Here is a 25,445-nt window from a genome sequence, read left to right as displayed (position 1 = left end):
CTCCTGCCTGTACTTCATAGTCCAATATTGAGGACATTTGATGACATCACAGGCCCTTCATCCACCCCATAGGATCACACTATGCGGTGGGTGGAGCTACACGCTGAATTGGAGCCGGAGCTAAACGGCAGGTTGCATGTGAAACCCCACCCACCAAATGACGCAAGAAACAAGGAAGAAAGAAGATTTTACAGCACTGAAGACTGGTGAGTATGCAATGTGGGAATACCCCTTTAAGTCTGGCTCAATCCAATCTGCTCAGCTCTATACAGAGTTCAAGGACACCCCCCAAACTGCAACACTCAGATGTCAATGTAGTCATACATTTCTAGAAGGAATAGCAGAGGAAGGCCACCATGAAAAGATGTTCCAGAATTAGGTCCTGGTGAGTTCAATTATATATTACCAGACCTGTCAGGAGAGGCGACAAGTACCCTCTAAGTGAAATCTTAAGTACTCTATGATTCCTAATGACGGCTAATATTGACATTTCGAGAACTACCTGATGGGATTCCATCATAAACTCAGCGGTGGAGTCTTGTGGTCATGGTGGAGGATATACCTGTCATTATATATTTTATTCTATGTCAAACACTTTTGCATTAACTACATTTTCAGACATAAATCAGACAGAGAGAAAGCTGATAATGAAGTCTCGCGTTCCCTGAATAACTCTCCGCGGCCGCAACAAATTGCTTGAGGAATTGAAATATCTTTGGTCACATTGAAACACTTGACTCAGTTGTTTTACCAATGTGCTTTATCTTCAGGTTCTCTACAATGCAGCTGGTTTCCTTGAAAAGAACCGAGACACATTGCCGGCTGACATTGTGCTTCTCCTACGGTCGTCTGAAAATAATCTCATTCAGATATTGGTCACTAATCCACTAACAAAAACAGGTAAATACGTTTCCTGGGGGGGGATTTTAATATATAGAAAAAGGAAATTTTAAAATGAACAATAAAACTGAGACGAAATTTTGCAGGGGACATAGATGACAATTTTTGGCTAAACTTTTTGATTTTTAGCTGATTGTCTACTATGGGTTGGTTCACATCTGCATTGCTTTTGTCTGTTCTTCTGATCCTACAATTGAAGATTAACAGATCTCTCTAATGATGGGCAAGGGACCCCATTGACTATAATGGAATGTGTTGGGTATCTTTTGTTTCCTTTGTGACTTTGCCAGGCAAAAAAGTTGGACTTGAAGACCTTTTAATGCATGATCCAGTCTTGTAGAACCTCTGGGGTAAATCTCTTGATCTGCTCCATCTTCAGCTGGAGACAAACTAAAGGGGAAGTCATAATTAAAAGGGTGGAGTTTAAAGGGATTCTATCATTAGGCTAAACCCACATAGGAATAGTCTTAAGAAAGGCTATCTTCAGATGTCTTCTCCGCGCTGCCGTTCCTTAGATGTCCTGGTTTTCATCCATATGCACCCCAGTGCTGCAAGAAAATTTTCCAGGGCCACCTTTTTCTTGTTCTCCACCTCCTCCTCTTCTTTCCTGTTCGGCCACAAGAGAATGGCTGACTGCGCCCACTGCATATGTCTGTCAGCCATTTTCCTGTGGCCTCTCCTATTTGGCCACAGGAAAATGGCGACGCACATGCACATTCAGCGCTTTTTGAAGAAGACAAGACGGGACTAGGAAAAAGAGCGGAGGAGGGGACAAAATGAAGGCGGCACTGGATAGTTTGTCCTACTGGGAACAGCAGGGATGCCCTTGTGCCATTCAGTTTTCCTGCAGCCTATTACATGACAGTGATGAAGAGGATGTAACATGTCTGATTTCCTTAACTCTACAATTATTTTAATGAAAGTGGATCATTAAAAGCTCTTGAGATTTTATCATTTTATATTGGACATATAAGTTTATAGACTTTGTTATGTCTAGTGCAGGTCCTGAGCAGGAATACATAACTTTATATATCTGTGACATACACTATCACTGAGGCCCTGCACTAGGTGTAACATAGTTGTATCAGTTTTACATAAAGTTTTTCTTTAAACAAATCTCAAAGTCATACCTTTTTGTTTATCCAGGTAATCTTGCTCATACTAAAACAAAAGCAAGAATAAATTCACAGTCATGGGCAACACAGAAAACATCCAGTCATAACAAGGTAAATGAAAGTCCAAACATTTCACAATAATTTCAGGTTCCGTCAAGTCTGGGGGTTGGGACAGGGCCTTGGGGTTCCTGTCAGAGCTAGAAATTGGATAGATAGGTTCCTAGGAGCCCTGACAATATTCTACACTATGTATTATAGATAGGTTCCTAGGAGTCCTGACAGTGTTCTACACTATGTTTTATAGATAGGTTCCTAGGATCACTGACAGTGTTATACACTATGTTTTATAGATAGGTTCCTAGGAGCCCTGACAGTGTTATACACTATGTTTTATAGATAGGTTCCTAGGAGCCCTGACAGTGTTATACACTATGTTTTATAGATAGGTCCCTAGAAGTCCTGACAGTGTCATACACTATGTTTTATAGATAGGTTCCTAGGAGTCCTGACAGTGTTATACACTATGTTTTATAGATAGGTTCCTAGAAGCCCTGACAGTGTTATACACTATGTTTTATAGATAGGTTCCTAGGAGCTCTGACAGTGTTCTACACTATGTTTTATAGATAGGTTCCTAGGAGCCCTGACAGTGTTCTACACTATGTTTTATAGATAGGTTCCTAGGAGCCCTGACAGTGTTATACACTATGTTTTATAGATAGGTTCCTAGGAGCCCTGACAGTGTTATACACTATGTTTTATAGATAGGTTCCTAGGAGCTCTGACAGTGTTCTACACTATGTTTTATAGATAGGTTCCTAGGAGCCCTGACAGTGTTCTACACTATGTTTTATAGATAGGTTCCTAGGAGCCCTGACAGTGTTATACGCTATGTATTATAGATAGATTCCTAGGAGCCCTGACAGTGTTATACACTATGTTTTATAGATAGGTTCCTAGGAGCCCTGACAGTGTTCTACACTATGTTTTATAGATAGGTTCCTAGGAGCCCTGACAGTGTTCTACAATATGTTTTAAGTCGATTTAAGTTGTGCTTCTTACTTTGTTTCCTTTAGAGGCAGAGATGGTACAGTCTCTAGCTGCTCAGTGATGCTGTGCTAAGGCATCATGGGTTTGATAGCAGAGCACAGAATAAAAAAAATAAAACACAGTATGTGATCAGAAACATATCAGAGGCTGAACTGCAGGAATATGAATACTCTAAATATAAAAGACAGTGCAGAGAGTGATAGACAACCAGATGAGGACCCATTGATGTGAAATAGTGTTTTGTCAGAGTGCTACTTTAAACTCTTTTTTTATAATATTATATTGTCATGTAACAACATCTTGAATTATTTATCTTACATCTGTCAAGCTGGAAATCTTAATGTTGTACAATACTTGTTACTTCTGTGAGGTAAACTTGTTTCTGTGTCCTGTCTGTTAGCTTGGCTTCTAGAGTAACAGACATGTTAGAAATATGTATACAGCATAGATGAGTCTCACGTTTATTACGTTAACAAAATGTATATGTAACAGTGTATGAGATAAAAGTGTTATCTATATACAGTATACACAGTATAACACTACTGTATGTACTGTATAATTCTTCCTTAAAGGAAATCTATCATCACAAAATTGAGATATAAACTAATCACAGCACCTTGTAAGGCTGACAGCACAGTTTACAATTATCTATTTCTTATTCAGGACTTTTGCTCCATTCTTGTAAAAAATGTCCTTTTATTCCTATGCAAATGAGCGGAAAAGAGCTTTAGGGGCGGTTTTTTCATCAATGGGCTTCACTATCTGCTGCTTAGTTTCGCCCGCTTCACTTCCGGGTGCAATGTGTCGTCATCAGACATGCTACACATACCAATAAAGTGCATGACTATGGGGGCCACTGAGGGACGTTGGGATGGGATAAATTAGATATCAAGTAAACAGTCATTTCTTGAAGTGGTTGTGTAGGAAGAAAGAAACTAGGGCAAGCGTACATATTTGAGTGACTTTGACAAGGGATAAGTTGTTATGTCTAGACGACTGGTTTAGAGAATCTCCGAGACAGTATTTTATGTGGGGTGTTCCTGTTATGCGATGGTTAGTGTCTACCTAAAATTTAAAAAGTAAGGACGATCAGCTATTGAGGCTCATGGCTTATTGAGGAACTATGGAGTGAATGCTAGCTTGTGTGGTCTGGTCCAACAAAAGGAGCTATGGTGTCTGTAAAGATTTATGAAGGACACCTTCAGAGTTCTTGTGGAGTCTACACCCTGGTGGGCCAACTCAATTGTGCCAATATTGGCGGACTTAGACAATATCAAGCAGGTGATTTACACATCTTGGATGACCTTTACAATATACTGCAGTGCTACTATATACTACCCATACTTATTATATGCTATCAGTGTGTCATTGAGGATGGTTCCACCCAGGAGACCCCATTGATAAGCCGTCTCCCATCCTTCTGCGGATCCGTGGCAAATGTTCTTGTTTGCCAGAATAGTGGAATTTTACTTTATGTAGTAAAGGGCCTTCCTTCACTTGTCACCCTCATCTCGGTCAATGATGCCGATGCCATGATGATGAAAAATATACAGTATAAATCTGAAGACCTTACTGCCATTTATAGAGACTTTCCTTCACAATACAATTAATTCTGTGATTTTTTTTGCATCAACAGGGTGATTTTGGAGATGCCCGGCATCCTCGAGAGTCAACCAACATGAAGACACAAACAGTGGCATCGTATTTTAGGGTAAGGTTTCACAAATAGACTTTACTTAAAAGATTAAGCCCAACTTTGCAACAAAGTAACTTTGAAAATAGTTTTAATCAAAATATACAGAACTATGTTTCCACGGTAACAGTCAACAAATGAATACATGTTGTTTGTCTACGAGTCGATAGCGCCAATGGATAGGAGGCTTTGTTTGCAAAGTTTTTTCTTCTGTATTTTAATTCCTTCAATAGAAAATGAAATGGTAGAACCAACTTCCATTACTTACAGTGGTGTAACTACCACCATAGAAACAGAGGCAGCTGCTACAGGGCCCGGGACATTAGGGGGCCCGGTGACAGCCGCTACCGCTGCTATCATTATACTCTGTGTTTTTTCGGACCCCCGAGTATAATGATTGGCGGTTCGGGAGAGGTAAGAAACATAAAAAACACTGTTACCTACCTCTCCACGATCCTGCCAGGCCTCCTTCCTGACGTCCTTTCTGTTGTCTCTGACGTCACATGAACCAGGCCTGCGTCCCGGGTCATGTGACGTCCGGCGTCATTGAAGAAGGACAGCAGCTGAGAAGACAGTGTAGGAGCAGGGGGACAGGTAAGAAACAGTAGTTTTTTATGTTTTTATTCCACCAGGACTCCGATTATTATACTCTGGGGTCTGAAAAGACCCCAGAGTATAATAATTGTTTATGGGTGTCCACTATGGGGCATAATACTGTGTGCAGGGGCCACTATGGGGGATAATACTGTGTGCAGGGGCCACTATGAGGGATAATACTGTGTGCAGGGGCCACTATGGGGTATAATACTGTGTGCAGAGGCCACTATGGGGGATAATACTGTGTGCAGGGGCCATTATGGGGCATAATACTGTGTGCAGGGACCACTATGGGGCATAATACTGTGTGCAGGGGACACTATTAGAGATGAGCGAACACTAAAATGTTCGAGGTTCGAAATTCGATTCGAACAGCCGCTCAATGTTCGTGTGTTCGAACGGGTTTCGAACCCCATTATAGTCTATGGGGAACAGATACTCGTTAAGGGGGAAACCCAAATCCGTGTCTGGAGGGTCACCAAGTCCACTATGACACCCCAGGAAATGATGCCAACACCTCTGGAATGACACTGGGACAGCAGGGGAAGCATGTCTGGGGGCATCTAACACACCAAAGACCCTCTATTACCCCAACATCACAGCCTAACAACTACACACTTTACACACTCAATACCACCTCTCTGACAGTAGGAAAACACCTTGAAACATGTGTATTTGGCACTTGCAGTGAGGAGAGCTTGTCACCAGCAGTGAATTTGGCCCTTGTAGTAAGTTGAGGTTGGCACCAACATTTGTTTTGAAAATCAGGGTGGATTGAGCCTCTAACCAGCAGAGTTTGGGCAAATTCATGGTGGAGGGAGCCTCTAAAAACCCCAGTTTGGACCAATTCATGGTGGAGGGAGCCTCTAACCAGCCCAGTTTGGGCAAATTCATGGTGGAGGGAGCCTCTAAAAAACCCAGTTTGGACCAATTCATGGTGGAGGGAGCCTCTAACCAGCCCAGTTTGGGCAAATTCATGGTGGAGGGAGCCTCTAACCAGCCCAGTTTGGACCAATTAATGGTGGAGGGAGCCTCTAACCAGCCCAGTTTGGACCAATTAATGGTGGAGGGAGCCTCTAACCACCCCAGTTTGGACCAATTCATGGTGGAGGGAGCCTCTAAACAGCCCAGTTTGGGCAAATTCATGGTGGAGGGAGCCTCTAAAAAACCCAGTTTGGACCAATTCATGGTGGAGGGAGCCTCTAACCAGCCCAGTTTGGACCAATTAATGGTGGAGGGAGCCTCTAAACAGCCAAGTTTGGACCAATTCATGGTGGAGGGAGCCTCTAAAAACCCCAGTTTGGACCAATTCATGGTGGAGGGAGCCTCTAACCAGCCCAGTTTGGGCAAATTCATGGTGGAGGGAGCCTCTAAACAGCCCAGTTTGGGCAAATTCATGGTGGAGGGAGCCTCTAACCAGCCCAGTTTGGACCAATTAATGGTGGAGGGAGCCTCTAACCAGCCCAGTTTGGACCAATTAATGGTGGAGGGAGCCTCTAACCAGCCCAGTTTGGACCAATTAATGGTGGAGGGAGCCTCTAACCACCCCAGTTTGGACCAATTCATGGTGGAGGGAGCCTCTAACCAGCCCAGTTTGGACCAATTCATGGTGGAGGGAGCCTCTAAAAAACCCAGTTTGGACCAATTCATGGTGGAGGGAGCCTCTAAACAGCCCAGTTTGGGCAAATTCATGGTGGAGGGAGCCTCTAAAAAACCCAGTTTGGACCAATTCATGGTGGAGGGAGCCTCTAACCAGCCCAGTTTGGACCAATTAATGGTGGAGGGAGCCTCTAAACAGCCAAGTTTGGACCAATTCATGGTGGAGGGAGCCTCTAACCAGCCCAGTTTGGACCAATTAATGGTGGAGGGAGCCTCTAACCAGCCCAGTTTGGACCAATTAATGGTGGAGGGAGCCTCTAACCACCCCAGTTTGGACCAATTCATGGTGGAGGGAGCCTCTAAACAGCCAAGTTTGGACCAATTCATGGTGAAGGGAGCCTCTAAAAACCCGTTTGGACCAATTCATGGTGGAGGGAGCCTCTAACCAGCCCAGTTTGGGCAAATTCATGGTGGAGGGAGCCTCTAAACAGCCCAGTTTGGGCAAATTCATGGTGGAGGGAGCCTCTAACCAGCCCAGTTTGGACCAATTAATGGTGGAGGGAGCCTCTAACCAGCCCAGTTTGGACCAATTAATGGTGGAGGGAGCCTCTAACCACCCCAGTTTGGACCAATTCATGGTGGAGGGAGCCTCTAAACAGCCAAGTTTGGACCAATTCATGGTGGAGGGAGCCTCTAAAAACCCCAGTTTGGACCAATTCATGGTGGAGGGAGCCTCTAACCAGCCCAGTTTGGACCAATTAATGGTGGAGGGAGCCTCTAAACAGCCAAGTTTTGGGAAATTCATGGTGGAGGGAGCCTCTAACCAGCCCAGTTTGGACCAATTCATGGTGGAGGGAGCCTCTAAACAGCCCAGTTTGGGCAAATTCATGGTGGAGGGAGCCTCTAAAAAACCCAGTTTGGACCAATTCATGGTGGAGGGAGCCTCTAACCAGCCCAGTTTGGACCAATTAATGGTGGAGGGAGCCTCTAACCAGCCCAGTTTGGACCAATTAATGGTGGAGGGAGCCTCTAACCACCCCAGTTTGGACCAATTCATGGTGGAGGGAGCCTCTAAACAGCCAAGTTTGGACCAATTCATGGTGGAGGGAGCCTCTAAAAACCCCAGTTTGGACCAATTCATGGTGGAGGGAGCCTCTAACCAGCCCAGTTTGGGCAAATTCATGGTGGAGGGAGCCTCTAAACAGCCCAGTTTGGGCAAATTCATGGTGGAGGGAGCCTCTAAAAAACCCAGTTTGGACCAATTCATGGTGGAGGGAGCCTCTAAACAGCCAAGTTTGGACCAATTCATGGTGAAGGGAGCCTCTAAAAACCCGTTTGGACCAATTCATGGTGGAGGGAGCCTCTAACCAGCCCAGTTTGGGCAAATTCATGGTGGAGGGAGCCTCTAAACAGCCCAGTTTGGGCAAATTCATGGTGGAGGGAGCCTCTAACCAGCCCAGTTTGGACCAATTAATGGTGGAGGGAGCCTCCAACCAGCCCAGTTTGGACCAATTAATGGTGGAGGGAGCCTCTAACCACCCCAGTTTGGACCAATTCATGGTGGAGGGAGCCTCTAAACAGCCAAGTTTGGACCAATTCATGGTGGAGGGAGCCTCTAAAAACCCCAGTTTGGACCAATTCATGGTGGAGGGAGCCTCTAACCAGCCCAGTTTGGACCAATTAATGGTGGAGGGAGCCTCTAAACAGCCAAGTTTTGGGAAATTCATGGTGGAGGGAGCCTCTAACCAGCCCAGTTTGGACCAATTCATGGTGGAGGGAGCCTCTAAACAGCCCAGTTTGGGCAAATTCATGGTGGAGGGAGCCTCTAAAAAACCCAGTTTGGACCAATTCATGGTGGAGGGAGCCTCTAACCACCCCAGTTTGGACCAATTCATGGTGGAGAGAGCCTCTAACCAGCCCAGTTTGGACCAATTCATGGTGGAGGGAGCCTCTAAAAAACCCAGTTTGGACCAATTCATGGTGGAGGGAGCCTCTAAACAGCCCAGTTTGGGCAAATTCATGGTGGAGGGAGCCTCTAACCAGCCCAGTTTGGACCAATTAATGGTGGAGGGAGCCTCTAACCAGCCCAGTTTGGACCAATTAATGGTGGAGGGAGCCTCTAACCACCCCAGTTTGGACCAATTCATGGTGGAGGGAGCCTCTAACCAGCCCAGTTTGGACCAATTCATGGTGGAGGGAGCCTCTAAAAAACCCAGTTTGGACCAATTCATGGTGGAGGGAGCCTCTAAACAGCCCAGTTTGGGCAAATTCATGGTGGAGGGAGCCTCTAACCAGCCCAGTTTGGACCAATTAATGGTGGAGGGAGCCTCTAACCAGCCCAGTTTGGACCAATTCATGGTGGAGGGAGCCTCTAAACAGCCCAGTTTGGGCAAATTCATGGTGGAAGGAGCCTCTAACCAGCAGAGTTGTGGGAAAGCAGGGTGGAGGGAGCCTCTAACCAGCAGAGTTGGTGGAAATCAGGGTGGAGGGAGCCTCTAACCAGCAGAGTTGGGGGAAATCATGTTGGAGGGAGCCTAGTATTAGCAGAATTGTGCAACGCTTATGGTGGATGAGTATGAGGATGCGGAGGAATTGGAGAGGTTGAGTACAGACATGGAGTTTCATGTTGGGGTGCTTTACACAGGTGGGCACAAAAATGAAGGCTCTATCCAGTGGTGGTTCATTTTTATCAAAGTGAGCCGGTCGGCACTCTCAGCTGACAGACGGGTGCGCTTGTCAGTGATGATGCCACCGGCTGCACTGAACACCCTCTCAGATAGGACGCTGGCGGCAGGACAGGACAGCACCTCCAAGGCATATAGGGCAAGTTCAAGCCACAGGTCCAACTTCGACACCCAATACGTGTAGGGCGCAGAGGGGTCGGAGAGGACAGGGCTGTGGTCGGAAAGGTATTCCCGCAACATGCGCCTATACTTCTCACGCCTGGTGACACTAGGACCCTCCGTGGCGGCACTTTGGCGAGGGGGTGCCATCAAGGTGTCCCAGACCTTAGACAGTGTGCCCCTCGTTTGTGTGGACCGGTGAGAACTTGGTTGCCTACTGGAGGAACTGCCCTCCCTGCCGCCAACGTCACATGCTGGAAACATCTCCATCATATTCTGCACCAATTGCCTGTGGCAAGCATTGATGCGATTGGCCCTCCCCTCTACCGGAATAAAAGACGAGATGTTGTTTTTATACCGGGGGTCAAGGATAGCAAAGATCCAGTACTGGTTGTCCTCCATGATTTTGACAATACGCTTGTCGGTTGTAAAACACCCCAACATGAACTCAGCCATGTCTGCCACAGTGTTAGTTGGCATGACTCCTCTGGCCCCACCGGAAAGTTCAATCTCCATTTCCTCCTCATCCTCCATGTCTACCCATCCGCGCTACAACAATGGGACGATTCGAAGTTGCCCGGAAGCCTCCTGTATCACCATCACATCATCGGACAACTCTTCTTCCTCCTCCTCCTCCTCCATTAAACGCAGTGAAGCGGACAGATGTGTGGACCTACTCTCCAGCTGTGACGGATCGGATGCTATCCCTAACTCCTCTGTGTGATCTGAGTTATCCCTGATGTCAATCAGGGATTCTCTCAGAACACACAAGAGCGGGATTGTAAGGCTCACCATCGCATCCTCAGAGCTCACCCTCCTTGTGGACTCCTCAAAGACCCGTAGGATGTCACAAAGGTCTCTCATCCATGGCCACTCATGGATGTGAAACTGAGGCAGCTGACTTTGTGGCACCCTAGGGTTTTGTAGCTGGTATTCCATCAAAGGTCTCTGCTGCTCAACCACTCTATTCAACATCTGAAACGTTGAGTTCCAGCGTGTGGGGACGTCGCACAAAAGCCGGTGTTGTGGCACATGCAGGCGTTGCTGGAGAGATTTTAAGCTAGCAGCGGCTACTGTCGACTTGCGAAAGTGGGCGCACATGCGCCGCACTTTCACCAGTAGCTCTGGAACATTGGGGTAGCTCTTTAGGAAACGTTGCACCACTAGGTTGAAGACGTGGGCCAGGCATGGAACATGTTGGAGTCCGGCAAGCTCCAGAGCTGCTACCAGGTTCCGGCCGTTATCACAAACGACCATGCCTGGGCCCAGGTGCAGCGGCTCAAACCATATTGCCGTCTCATCGAGGAGGGCATCCCTCACCTCGGAGGCAGTGTGCTGTCTGTCCCCCAAGCTGATCAGCTTCAGCACAGCCTGCTGACGTCTACCAACGCCAGTGCTGCAACGTTTCCAACTCGTAGCTGGGGTCAATCTAACAGCGGAGGAGGAGGCGGTGGCGGAGGAGGAGGCGGTGGCGGAGGAGGAGGCGGTAGAGGAGGAGGAGGAGGGGGGTGTTCTTCTCGTGTCCCTGCCAGGAATGTTAGGCGGGGAGACGAGGTACACCGGGCCAGTTTGGGAAGCAGTCCCAGCCTCAACTACATTCACCCAGTGTGCCGTCAGTGAAATGTAGCGTCCCTGTCCGCATGCACTTGTCCACGCGTCGGTGGTCAAGTGGACCTTTGTGCAAAGCGCGGAACTAAGGGCCCGCCTGATGTTGAGTGACACGTGCTGGTGCAAGGCGGGGACGGCACACCGGGAGAAGTAGTGACGGCTAGGGACGGCATAGCGAGGTGCCGCAGTTGCCATCAGGTCCAGGAAGGCGGGAGTTTCAACAAGCCGGAACGCCAACATCTCCTGGGCCAGCAGTTTAGCGATGTTGGCGTTCAAGGCTTGCGCGTGTGGGTGGTTAGCAGTGTATTTCTGCCGCCGCTCCAATGTCTGAGAGATGGTGGGTTGTTGTAAAGAAACGCCTGATGGTGCCTTTGATGGTGCAGGAGAAGGAGATAAGACAGGACCAGGGGAGGATGAGGTAGAAGTCAACAAAGTGGCGGAGGCAGATGAAGTGGTGTCCTGGCTCGTCCTCTGGAGTGCATCGCCAGCACAGTCAGCAGTGGCAGTGGCAGAGGCAGAGGCAGTGGCAGAGGCAGTGGCAGTGGCGTGAACGGCAGGCGGCCTTTGTCCTGCCGTTGCTGCCTGCCACTGATTCCAGTGCTTGGATTCCAAATGACGGCGCATTGAAGTGGTGGACAGGTTGCTCTTCTCAGAGCCCCTAATCAATTTCGAGAGGCAAATTGTGCAGACAACACTATATCTGTCCTCGGCGCATTCCTTGAAAAAACTCCACACCTTCGAGAAACGTGCCCTCGAGGTGGGAGTTTTTCGGGGCTGGGTACGAACTGGAACATCTTGGGAGATTCCGGGTGTGGCCTGGCTTCGCCTAAGCTGCTGACCTCTGCCTCTGCCTCTAGCTACCCTTTTTGGTGCTGCACCTGCCTCAACATCCACACTACTTTCCCCGCTTGACATCCCCCCTGTCCAGGTCGGGTCAGTGTCCTCATCATCCACCACTTCCTCTTCCAACTCCTGTCTCATCTCCTCCTCCCGCACAATGCGCCGGTCAACTGGATGCCCTGACGGCAACTGCGTCACATCATCGTCGATGAGGGTGGGTTGCTGGTCATCCACCACCAAATCGAACGGAGATGGAGGAGACTCTAGTGTTTGAGCATCTGGACACAGATGCTCCTCTGTTAGGTTCGTGGAATCGTGACGTGGAGAGGCAGGTTGAGGGACAATGAAAGGAGCGGAGAACAGCTCTGGGGAGCAGGGACAGTTTGGGTTATTGTTCTGTAAAGCTTCGGAATTTTGGGAGGAAGGAAGACAAGACTGTTGGGTAATAGGAGGAGAGGAGGCAGAGTCTGACTGGCTGCTGGACAATGTGCTGTAAGCGTTCTCTGACAGCCATTGCAAGACCTGTTCCTGGTTCTCGGGCCTACTAAGGTTTGTACCCTGCAGTTTAGTTAATGTGGCAAGCAACCCTGGAACTGTGGAGTGGCGCAATGCTTGCTGCCCCACAGGAGTAGGCACGGGACGCCCTGTGGCTTCACTGCTACCTTGCTCCCCAGAACCATTCCCCCGACCTCGCCCACGGCCTCGTCCACGTCCCTTTCCGGGAGCCTTGCGCATTTTGAATTCCTAGTTAGAAATTGGCACTGTATACCAGTAGTAAAAATTGTGGGTGCACGTAACCCCAATATATTCTTTGAATTCCCAGTCAGACACTGGCACTATATGGCAGTAGCAAGAAATGAGGGTATTTGTATTCCCAATATACTCTTTGAATTCCCAGTCAGACAATGGCACTGTATACCAGTAGTAAAAATTGTGGGTGCACGTAACCCCAATATATTCTTTGAATTACCAGTCAGAAACTGGCACTATATGGCAGTAGCAAGAAATGAGGGTATTTATAACCCCAATATATTCTTTGAATTCCCAGTCAGACAATGGCACTGTATACCAGTAGTAAAAATTGTGGGTGCACGTAACCCCAATATATTCTTTGAATTCCCAGTCAGAAACTGGCACTATATGGCAGTAGCAAGAAATGAGGGTATTTGTATTCCCAATATACTCTTTGAATTCCCAGTCAGACAATGGCACTGTATACCAGTAGTAAAAATTGTGGGTGCACGTAACCCCAATATATTCTTTGAATTACCAGTCAGAAACTGGCACTATATGGCAGTAGCAAGAAATGAGGGTATTTATAACCCCAATATATTCTTTGAATTCCCAGTCAGACAATGGCACTGTATACCAGTAGTAAAAATTGTGGGTGCACGTAACCCCAATATATTCTTTGAATTCCCAGTCAGAAACTGGCACTATATGGCAGTAGCAAGAAATGAGGGTATTTGTATTCCCAATATACTCTTTGAATTCCCAGTCAGACAATGGCACTGTATACCAGTAGTAAAAATTGTGGGTGCACGTAACCCCAATATATTCTTTGAATTACCAGTCAGAAACTGGCACTATATGGCAGTAGCAAGAAATGAGGGTATTTATAACCCCAATATATTCTTTGAATTCCCAGTCAGACAATGGCACTGTATACCAGTAGTAAAAATTGTGGGTGCACGTAACCCCAATATATTCTTTGAATTACCAGTCAGAAACTGGCACTATATGGCAGTAGCAAGAAATGAGGGTATTTATAACCCCAATATATTCTTTGAATTCCCAGTCAGACAATGGCACTGTATACCAGTAGTAAAAATTGTGGGTGCACGTAACCCCAATATATTCTTTGAATTACCAGTCAGAAACTGGCACTATATGGCAGTAGCAAGAAATGAGGGTATTTATAACCCCAATATATTCTTTGAATTCCCAGTCAGACAATGGCACTGTATACCAGTAGTAAAAATTGTGGGTGCACGTAACCCCAATATATTCTTTGAATTACCAGTCAGAAACTGGCACTATATGGCAGTAGCAAGAAATGAGGGTATTTATAACCCCAATATATTCTTTGAATTCCCAGTCAGACAATGGCACTGTATACCAGTAGTAAAAATTGTGGGTGCACGTAACCCCAATATATTCTTTGAATTCCCAGTCAGAAACTGGCACTATATGGCAGTAGCAAGAAATGAGGGTATTTGTATTCCCAATATACTCTTTGAATTCCCAGTCAGACAATGGCACTGTATACCAGTAGTAAAAATTGTGGGTGCACGTAACCCCAATATATTCTTTGAATTACCAGTCAGAAACTGGCACTATATGGCAGTAGCAAGAAATGAGGGTATTTATAACCCCAATATATTCTTTGAATTCCCAGTCAGACAATGGCACTGTATACCAGTAGTAAAAATTGTGGGTGCACGTAACCCCAATATATTCTTTGAATTCCCAGTCAGAAACTGGCACTATATGGCAGTAGCAAGAAATGAGGGTATTTGTATTCCCAATATACTCTTTGAATTCCCAGTCAAACAATGGCACTGTATACCAGTAGTAAAAATTGTGGGTGCACGTAACCCCAATATATTCTTTGAATTACCAGTCAGAAACTGGCACTATATGGCAGTAGCAAGAAATGAGGGTATTTATAACCCCAATATATTCTTTGAATTCCCAGTCAGACAATGGCACTGTATACCAGTAGTAAAAATTGCGGGTGCACGTAACCCCAATATATTCTTTGAATTACCAGTCAGAAACTGGCACTATATGGCAGTAGCAAGAAATGAGGGTATTTATAACCCCAATATATTCTTTGAATTCCCAGTCAGACAATGGCACTGTATACCAGTAGTAAAAATTGTGGGTGCACGTAACCCCAATATATTCTTTGAATTACCAGTCAGAAACTGGCACTATATGGCAGTAGCAAGAAATGAGGGTATTTATAACCCCAATATATTCTTTGAATTCCCAGTCAGACAATGGCACTGTATACCAGTAGTAAAAATTGTGGGTGCACGTAACCACAATATATTCTTTGAATTCCCAGTCAGAAACTGGCACTATATGGCAGTAGCAAGAAATGAGGGTATTTGTATTCCCAATATACTCTTTGAATTCCCAGTCAAACAATGGCACTGTATACCAGTAGTAAAAATTGTGGGTGCACGTAACCCCAATATATTCTTTGAATTACCAGTCAGAAACTGGCACTATATGGCAGTAGCAAGAAATGAGGGTATTTGTATTCCCAATATACTCTTTGAATTCCCAGTCAAACAATGGCACTGTATACCAGTAGTAAAAATTGTGGGTGCACGTAACCCCAATATATTCTTTGAATTACCAGTCAGAAACTGGCACTATATGGCAGTAGCAAGAAATGAGGGTATTTATAACCCCAATATATTCTTTGAATTCCCAGTCAGACAATGGCACTGTATACCAGTAGTAAAAATTGTGGGTGCACGTAACCCCAATATATTCTTTGAATTACCAGTCAGAAACTGGCACTATATGGCAGTAGCAAGAAATGAGGGTATTTATAACCCCAATATATTCTTTGAATTCCCAGTCAGACAATGGCACTGTATACCAGTAGTAAAAATTGTGGGTGCACGTAACCCCAATATATTCTTTGAATTACCAGTCAGACACTGGCACTATATGGCAGTAGCAAGAAATGAGGGTATTTGTATTCCCAATATATTCTTTGAATTCCCAGTCAGACAATGGCACTGTATACCAGTAGTAAAAATTGTGGGTGCACGTAACCCCAATATATTCTTTGAATTCCCAGTCAGAAACTGGCACTATATGGCAGTAGCAAGAAATGAGGGTATTTGTATTCCCAATATATTCTTTGAATTCCCAGTCAGACAATGGCACTGTATACCAGTAGTAAAAATTGTGGGTGCACGTAACCCCAATATATTCTTTGAATTACCAGTCAGAAACTGGCACTATATGGCAGTAGCAAGAAATGAGGGTATTTGTATTCCCAATATATTCTTTGAATTCCCAGTCAGACAATGGCACTGTATACCAGTAGTAAAAATTGTGGGTGTATATAGCCCCAATTCTATTGCTAGGGGACTTGCAGGGTATTTCTGGGGTGAAGGTGGGGGGGCACACCGTTGGAACGGGTATCGGGGTATATATCGGGTATACGGGAATACACTGACAGTGTATTCCATTCAGGATCCTGGGAAAGCTGGGTTGCGGCGATTGAGCCCGTCAGTGCCACGTTACACTGACAAGCTTCTCCCTGGAATTTAGCTCTTATAAGAGCTGTTGGTTGTCTTCTCCTTCCTATCCTAGCCTGTCCCTGCCTACCCAGAATCTAAGCCCTAGCTAGCTGGACGGAAACCTCCGTCCTCGGTGAATTGCAAGCTCAGAATGACGCGAACCTGGGCGGCGCTGTTCTTTTAAATTAGAGGTCACATGTTTTCGGCAGCCAATGGGTTTTGCCTACTTTTTTCAACGTCACCGGTGTCGTAGTTCCTGTCCCACCTACCCTGCGCTGTTATTGGAGCAAAAAAGGCGCCAGGGAAGGTGGGAGGGGAATCGAGTAATGGCGCACTTTACCACGCGGTGTTCGATTCGATTCGAACATGCCGAACAGCCTAATATCCGATCGAACATGAGTTCGATAGAACACTGTTCGCTCATCTCTAGACACTATGGGGGATAATACTGTGTGCAGGGGCCATTATGGGGTATAATACTGTGTGCAGGGGCCACTATGGGGCATAATACTGTGTGCAGGGGCCACTATGGGGGATAATACTGTGTGCAGGGGCCACTATGAGGGATAATACTGTGTGCAGGGGCCACTATGGGACATAATACTGTGTGCAGAGGCCACTATGGGGCATAATACTGTGTGCAGGGGCCACTATGGGGCATAATACTGTGTGCAGGGACCACTATGGGGTATAATACTGTGTGCAGGGGACACTATGGGGGATAATACTGTGTGCAGGGGCCACTATGGGGCATAATACTGTGTGCAGGGGCCACTATGGGGGATAATACTGTGTGCAGGGGCCACTATGAGGGATAATACTGTGTGCAGGGGACACTATGGGGGATAATACTGTGTGCAGGGGCCACTATGGGGCATAATACTGTGTGCAGGGGCCACTATGGGGCATAATACTGTGTGCAGGGGCCACTATGAGGGATAATACTGTGTGCAGGGGCCACTATAGGGGATAATACTGTGTGCAGATGTGACTATGGGGGATAATACTGGGTGAAGGGGCCACTATGGGGATAATACTGTGTGCAGGGGCCACTATGGGGCATAATACTGTGTGCAGGGGCCACTATGGGGGATAATACTGTGTGCAGGGGCCACTATGGGGCATAATACTGTGTGCAGGGGCCACTATGGGACATAATACTGTGTGCAGGAGCCACTATGGGGGATAATACTGTGTGCAGGGGCCACTATGGGGGATAATAATGTGTGCAGGGGCCACTATGGGACATAATAGAACGCGCAGGAATGCGTAGGAGGGAGTCGGTTGAGGTCTTTGGCGTCAGTGTCGGTCGGGGGGGGGGGGGGCATGTCAAAAGTTCGCCACGGAGCCCCGCCATTCCTAGTTACGCCACTGATTACTTATTCATCTGACTGCAGACAGAGGACCCCTTTAAGGTGGTGGTCCCATCACAAGACGTTTATGGCACACACTTTATGAAAAAAAATATCCAGCCTTAACTGAGCATCTTATAAGTTATTTCTGTAGAGTATCTCACTGTTCTGTGCTGTTCCCATAACTCCCATTCACTTCTATGGGGCCACAGAAACGGTGTAGCTCAATGAGGTCGGCGATATCCTTAAACCAGATCAGAGGGCTTGGGGTGGGGGAATTTCTAAATATAGGTGTGAAGGAGGGACTCATATATCGGTCATAGATATATATTCTTACTCCTCCTTTCTGTCGCAGTATTCCTTGATGGACTTATTGTCAAAAATGGTGGCCGGTCAGCCGCACTTTGTACGTTGTATCAAACCAAATAATGATCGCCTGCCAAGTAAATTTGATCGGGAAAAAGTATTGGTGCAACTCAGGTACACTGGAATTTTGGAGACAGCCAGAATTCGGCAGCTGGGATACTCACACCGTATTCTGTTTGCCAACTTTATAAAGAGGTAAGAACAAGGTACAGAACCCAATTGTCATGAGAATTTCCCATCTTCTTATGGATATTTATGTGCTAGATCGGCAGACAAAATACTTATGGACAACTCTTGAAAAAGTGACTTTTAAAATACATTATTGTGCGCTCGTCTTACGATCTCTTCTGGCATCATTCGCCATTAGACGTACCCATCTGCGTGATACGTGTACGATATATACATTAGATATCAGCTGTTACTGAGAAGACTATGTTACACATGTCTGGCCCCCAATAACTCTGCATACCCATTATCTAGTCTATGTATTAGAATACACTGGGTAATGACTTCTCTAGAAAGAATCCTGATTCTTGACTTAAGAGATTCTTCAAGAATTTTTGATTACTTTTGACAAACCACATGGTTTCTGGAACTGAGACAGAATCCCTGTATCTTGTGCCTAGTGGTTCTAGCATGTCTCTATATGCTGTGTATTCATCCAATCGCTAAATGATAATAATCTTTGTGTCTTTTAAGATATTACCTGATTTGCTTTAAGTCCAATGAAGATCCTCCAGTCAGTCCTGAATGTTGCGTGTCTATACTGGAGAAAGCGAACTTACACCACTGGGTTTTAGGAAAAACTAAGGTGTGTATGACTACAGGCTCTACTTAGTTCTATGTCTTTGGATTGAGAAGTAATGTAATACTAGGCAGGTAACTCAACTGGTTTGTACCCAATATCTCAGGTCTCATGGCATCCATGGTGCCTTCAGTCCTTTTCTGTCCTCTTCCTGACTCTTCTGTGACGTCACAGGCCTCGTGGGACATGTGACGGGGCCTCAGCGGTCATACATGGAGTGCCAGTATCATGATACTATGATGCAGGGGTGTAACTTGAGGGGGTGCTGTCACCCCAAGGCCCACGAGCCTTGGGGGCCCATAAGCACTGGCATCAGTATTGAGAGTGCAGCTTCTATCTGTCCCATAAGCCAAGGAGACCCACAGATTACCCGAACCACACTAAGGTGGATTAAAGCAGCGCACGCGCCATGTGTAGAGACAAAAACATCATCTTTTAGTTAGTAGGTGGATACACTTATGGATACTCTTATATAGTCTTCCGCTAATTCCACATTTCTATTTTTTAGGTCTTCCTTAAATATTACCATGTAGAACAGCTGGACCGCATGATAAAGAGCATGGTCAATAGGGTTGTGTTTGTTCAAGCCTGTATCAAAGGATGGTTGGGAGCCAAAAGATACCAAAAACTCAAGCAAAAACGAGAGCAGAGCGCAGTAAAAATACAGTCAGGTAATATCTTCCAGCTTCTTTATACATCATTATAGAATGAGGCTTTGCCAAGTGGAGATGTCTTTCCCATAGGCCTATAAGAGTTATGTAGGTTTCCTAACAATACAGTGACTACGATCTCCATTTATGTTCAGCTTCAGTTGTATTTCAGATATTCATGCCGTTGGCCATATCAGACAGAGAAGGAGGTTTCCTTTAAAGGGGCTCTATCAGCAAAATGATGCTGTATGAGCCCCACATATGTGTGAATAGCCTTTAAAAAGACTATTCAGGCACCGCTAATCTTATTTTAAACCCCTGTCCCGTTTTAAAATAAAATTACAAAAACATAGATGTAAATCATACCTTAGGGTCCATTCACACGGAGTAACGCTGGGCGTGTATCACAGCCGTACACGCCGGCGTTACGGCAGACTGCCGAACACTTCCCATTCACTTCAATGGGAGCGCTCGTAAACGCCGCTGTTACGAGCGCTCCCATTGAAGTGAATGGGAAGTGTTCGGCAGTCTGCCGTAACGCCGGCGTGTACGACTGTGATACACGCCCGGTGTTACTCCGTGTGAATGCCCCTTTAGCGTGCACGCTGGGTGGTGATGCACGATCCGGCATCATCTTCTGGCATGCCTACCTCTTGTTTCTTCTTCTTTCGGCGACGCCCTCCGGTCCTGGCTCTTCCCCGGCTTCATCATTGTCTTCTTCCGGCAGTTCAAATCCAATTGGATCAAATCCCTCGCGTGCGCACTGCCATTGAGCGCCAGAGCATGCACAGTAGCTCCAGAGGGAGAGCCACTGTGCACATGCCGGATTTGAACCAATCACATTTGAACCGCCGGAAGATGACGATGAAGCTGGGGAAGAGCCAGGACTGGAGGGCGTTGCCGAAAGAGGAAGAAAGAAGAGGTAGGCGTGCCAGAAGATGACATTGGATTGTGCATCACCGCCCAGCGTGCACGCTAAGATATGATTTACATATATGTTTTTATAGTTTTATTTTAAAACAGGAGGAGGGTTTAATATAACATTGCCTGAATAACCATTTTAAAGGCTATTCACACATATGTGGGGCTCATACAGCAAAATTTTGCTGATAGAGCCCATTTAAGTCATGACACTCAAACCGATCTTACCGCAAGACTGAAATATTGATCTATGGCCCCATTTCTAAAAAGTGAGGCTAAAATCAATACCGTAATCTGATGCTTCAAACTAAACCGTGCTCTAGGATGATGGATGGATAGCAACACGACAAAAGTAACCATCTACGAAATCTTTACCAGTATGACAAAGGTTAAATAGAAAAGTCTGATGTTCTGTTACCTGGGGCCGAGCCATAGACCGCAGAGAGCCTGACACGTTACAGGACTGACGTGAGGTCGCTCTTGTGTTACCGAAAAACAAACTCCAGTATGGGGTAAATGTTTTTCTTCTCTGAGTCATGTCGGGGAATATTTTAGCAATATCTGGATGGCTAAGATCGAAAAATTTTGGCCTGAACGTGAACATTCTAATAGAATGATACAATGTATAGAATATAAACAGATAAAGTTACTTCGAGGGGATGTGTATAATAGAATATCTATGTTTAAGAACATTATACGTTATCTGCTGTAACATAGAGAAGGCTGCAAATTTTAACAATGGTCCCATGGCCCTCTAAAAAGCAAAGGTCATACCCAGTGCCGCACCTCCCATGAGGCGACCTGAAGCGAGCGCTTCAGGCGGCACTATGCCAGGGTCTCAGGGAGGGCGGCATTTTTGCTAACCTAAGCCTGTCCAGGACAAGCTGTCCTGGACTGGCTTATCACCGAGCGGTGGTTTGGGGAGGCCACTGGAGCAGCGCTGCTCCAGCAGCCTCCCCTCACGCTCAGGCAGAGAGCAGGCAGTCTCCGGGCCTACTCTCTGCCGGCGAACGGGGCTAAGCCCCGCCCCTTCACTCGGCCACACCCCCGATCCGCCGGCCACGCCCCCGATCCGCCCCCTCCTCCCAGCGGTGGGGGGGCGGCTTTCTGCAGTTAGCCTCGGGCGGCGAAAGGAGCAGGCTCACCCCTGGTCATACCATATTCGTTTCGAGTAGCCCCTTAATATTCGACTACTCAAATCAAATATCGAATCCTATTATAGTCTATGGGGGAAAAATGCTCGTTTCAGAGGTAGGCAATATTCGATCAAATTGAACTTACCAAGTCCACGAGTGAGGTTCGGGCTGGATTCTCCGAGAATTCACTCTGCCAGGCATCAGGCCTGGGCAGAGCCGATTGCGCATGCTCGCACTACAAGAAAATGGCTGCTTACAGTCAAAGCGGACATTTTCTTGTAGCGCGGGCATGCGCAGTCAGCTCTGCCCAGGCCCGATGCCTAGCAGAGTGAATTCAGAGCCGGAAGACGCCACGGGGATGCTGCAAGGAGAAGACTTCTAAAGGCAGGAGAAGAACCAGCGTTGATTGGCTGACTGTATAGCATTTGGCCAATCAACGCTGGTTCTGCATCGAATTTTTCCATTCAAAGAGCGAGTAGTATTCGATAGAGTACGAGTATTTTGAATTCCGTACTATTCGATCGAATACCTACTCGATCGAATACTACTTGCTCATCTCTAATTACTATATATTATATACTATGTTGCAGAACATATTCTGTTTATATCTATATCTGAACTTACTCGTGTAACTGTCCATTGTTCTGTGTTTGACAGCTTACAGAGGCCACGCGGTGCGAAAAGAAATTCAAGCAAAGTCTGAAATTATGGAAAATTTTATCATCAAGTTCCAAGCACGTACGTGAGAATTTTGCTTCCAATATATACTAGTTTCTGCCCGTGACTTCATTTTCGTGTTGTTTGTATCGATGATCCATCTATATTCAGAAAATTGCTGCCGTCGATGGTTCTCCTGCTTCGGTGTTTCGGCAGCTCACAAACTGTCCCACCACTGAATTTGTTCCTCGCGCCATGCCTCTGATTGTTCTGGCATCTCAGCAGCTCACTGGGACGCCATATAATGAACAGGTTGTTGGTGTCGGTGATCTGCCTGCAGTGGTGTTGCGCCAGCTCTCAAGGTGGCTTGCCACTGAACTTGTTCCTCGCGCCATGCCTGTGATTGTTCCAGCATCTCAGCAGCCCGCTGGGTTTCCATATAATGAGCGTGTTGTTGACGTTGATGATCCGTCTGCTCCGGATGTAAACAAATGTCCATCCATTTGCATAGATATTTATATTTTTTAAGATGGATATCTATGTATATGACTATTCATTTGCATCTGTTGTCCGTTTTTGCATCCGTTAGCAGATATGTGAATACGATCTTAAACTGACCGTTGTGTCATTTACAGTATAATATAATGCATTCCAGGTGCCAGAGGATATTTGGTCAGAAAACAAGTGAAAGAAATGTCAGAAAAAGAAATCAATGCAGCAACTACAATCCAGTCTCACTATCGTGGCTTCAAGGAGAGAAGGAGTTTGCAGAGAAAAAAGTAAGAAATTAAATTATTCCGAAAGTGTTGAGTTTATATTAGACCACACCATATGGAGCCATGATATACATTTTAAAGGACCTGTCTACAGATGGTCCTCTCATTTTTGGAAGAGATATTCTGGCTTTGTTTTATTCCCAGACCATGTTGCTAGTGTTCAGGAAAACCAGGCATTGAATTATACAAAGCTTCTGTCCAAAAAGTGGAACTAGAGCAAGTTCTCCATTTTCACCAAGGAGGACTATTTACATAGAAGCAAAGCTATGTGCTTGTCATGTGTCTCGATGTCTCTTTGATGCAGCCTCTTTGCCGTTAACAGTGTCTGGGGTAAAATATATTGTCAAGGGGAATGGTAACACTCGATTATCTATAGAGTCACACATTTCCAGGAGGAATAACAAAGGATCAAAACACTGCAGAGTTGTCTTAAGAGGTTCTCCAGAACTGTTATGTGATGAGGAATGTATGAAGTATGTATATATATAAATGTGTAAACTTTTTTGACAGGGACTCATTAAAGAGAAAGCAATGTCTAAATACTGATCAAGAGGAGAAGACTGAAGAACCAGAAGGGACAATGGAAGAGACCAAAAGTGAAGAACCGGTCAAGGCTGAAGAAGTTAACACAACCAATGAAGATAAAAGTGAAGAAGATGCAGCCATTGTATTACAAAGTCATTTCCGTGGACACCAACAAAGAAAACAACTAAAAGAACAACGCCAAAAAGTACAAGATGAAAGTAATTCCAACCTGCCTGACGCTCAAGAAGAAGGTGCTATGGAAGTAGCAACAGAAAAAGAACAAAGTGATATGGACCCTGTGGTGGAAGTAAAAGAAGAACAAAGTGAAAAGGACCCTGTGAAGGAAGTAAAAGAAGAACAAAGTGAAATGGACAATGTGGTGGAAGTAAAAGAAGAACAAAATGAAAAGGATCATGTGGTGGAAAAAAATGGAGAACAAAGCGAAATGGATCATGTGATGGAAAAAAAAGGAGAACAAAGCGAAATGGATCATGTGATGGAAAAAAAAGGAGAACAAAGCGAAACTGATCATGCGATGGAAGTAAAAGGCAAACAAAATGAAATGGATCATGTGATAGAAACAAGAGAAGAACAAAGCGAAATGGACCAGGAGGATGGAGATGAGAGTAAAGCCGCCATAGTCATCCAAAGCAATTTCCGTGGTCACAGGGAAAGAAAGAAACTCCGAGAGGATAGGCAGCAAAATGTTACAAATAAACCATTATCTGACACCAGTCAAGACACAAATTCCCAAGACATGGAAACCCAAAAAGATGACCATCCAGTTGTTAGTGGCAAAACATCTCAGATCGATGTAAAGTCAAATATAGAAAGCAATGGACATCCCGAAACTCATGATGATGAAGAGAAGGCGGCCATTGTTATACAAAGTAACTACCGAGGCTTAAAAGACCGAGAAAGATTGAAGAAAGAAGGGAAATTACCAAATAAAAATGACCCATCACAACCACATGGCACAAATAATGGAACAAGTGTGTTGAAGGAAATGGAAGATTTGGCATTCTTCACAGAGCAGGTGAGAACCAACCTAGTAAAGTGCTACAAAGTTCATACTTTGTCATGTGAAGGATCCTAGAGTCAATTATTTGGTGGTTAAAAAGTTGCACGGGACTCCTCTATGCCTGGCATTATGGCAAATAAAGATATACAGAACGTGATCCTACGCTTGAAGATGACCTTTCACCTCTTCCACCAACTCCAACATTTTGCATCCCTCAATAAGGGCTGCTCGACTGATCCTAGTACAGTTGGAATTTTTTTCTCTATATTCTTGCCACTCCTGAGAAATCATTGTAAGTAGGCTCTCTACTCTGAGGTGGGTGGTTCCAGACTACCTAGTCCAGCCAAGGACTGCCCACCTGACAGTAGAAAGCCTAATTGGGTGGGTGTGTATAGTAACAGTACCGATTGCTCATGAATGGTGGGGGCTAGAGAAAAAATTCCAGCAGTGACCAAATAAGTGGAGCTGCACCTATTGAAGGGTGCAAAAAGTTGGAGATGTTAGAGGTGGTGCAAGGTCCTCGATGGCATGGTAGGTTAGAACAGAGTAAGGTTTGCAGTATTAGATCTGACACCTCTTTTTTCATTCACTGTGTGTCCATCACCAACTTTTATTGAGCCGGATTATCCCTTTAAGTAAATCTTTATTGGTTAAATGGTAACCACTGTGGATGGAGCCTCGCCGTAGTCACCACTTTGAGTGGATGTCTCATTGTCTTAC

General features: G+C 45.6%; 1 protein-coding gene across 1 annotated transcript in view; it reads left to right on the top strand.

Moving 5' to 3' along the window:
- The window catches only part of MYO3A (myosin IIIA), a 151,793-nt gene that overhangs the window by 96,370 nt on the left and 29,978 nt on the right, over positions 1-25,445 (top strand). Inside the window, exons 21-29 of the mRNA XM_075271731.1 lie at positions 771-900; positions 2,047-2,126; positions 4,702-4,776; positions 18,224-18,429; positions 18,934-19,045; positions 19,548-19,710; positions 22,404-22,484; positions 23,059-23,182; positions 23,690-24,740. Coding sequence (XP_075127832.1) covers positions 771-900; positions 2,047-2,126; positions 4,702-4,776; positions 18,224-18,429; positions 18,934-19,045; positions 19,548-19,710; positions 22,404-22,484; positions 23,059-23,182; positions 23,690-24,740 — 2,022 coding nt within the window. The remainder of the gene's footprint in view (positions 1-770; positions 901-2,046; positions 2,127-4,701; positions 4,777-18,223; positions 18,430-18,933; positions 19,046-19,547; positions 19,711-22,403; positions 22,485-23,058; positions 23,183-23,689; positions 24,741-25,445) is intronic.

The sequence above is a fragment of the Leptodactylus fuscus genome, chromosome 4 (assembly GCF_031893055.1).
Source record: "Leptodactylus fuscus isolate aLepFus1 chromosome 4, aLepFus1.hap2, whole genome shotgun sequence".
Classification (NCBI taxonomy): Eukaryota; Metazoa; Chordata; class Amphibia; order Anura; family Leptodactylidae; genus Leptodactylus; species Leptodactylus fuscus.
Note: the sequence above shows the minus strand (reverse complement) of the source record. Positions and strands in the feature narration are given on the sequence as shown.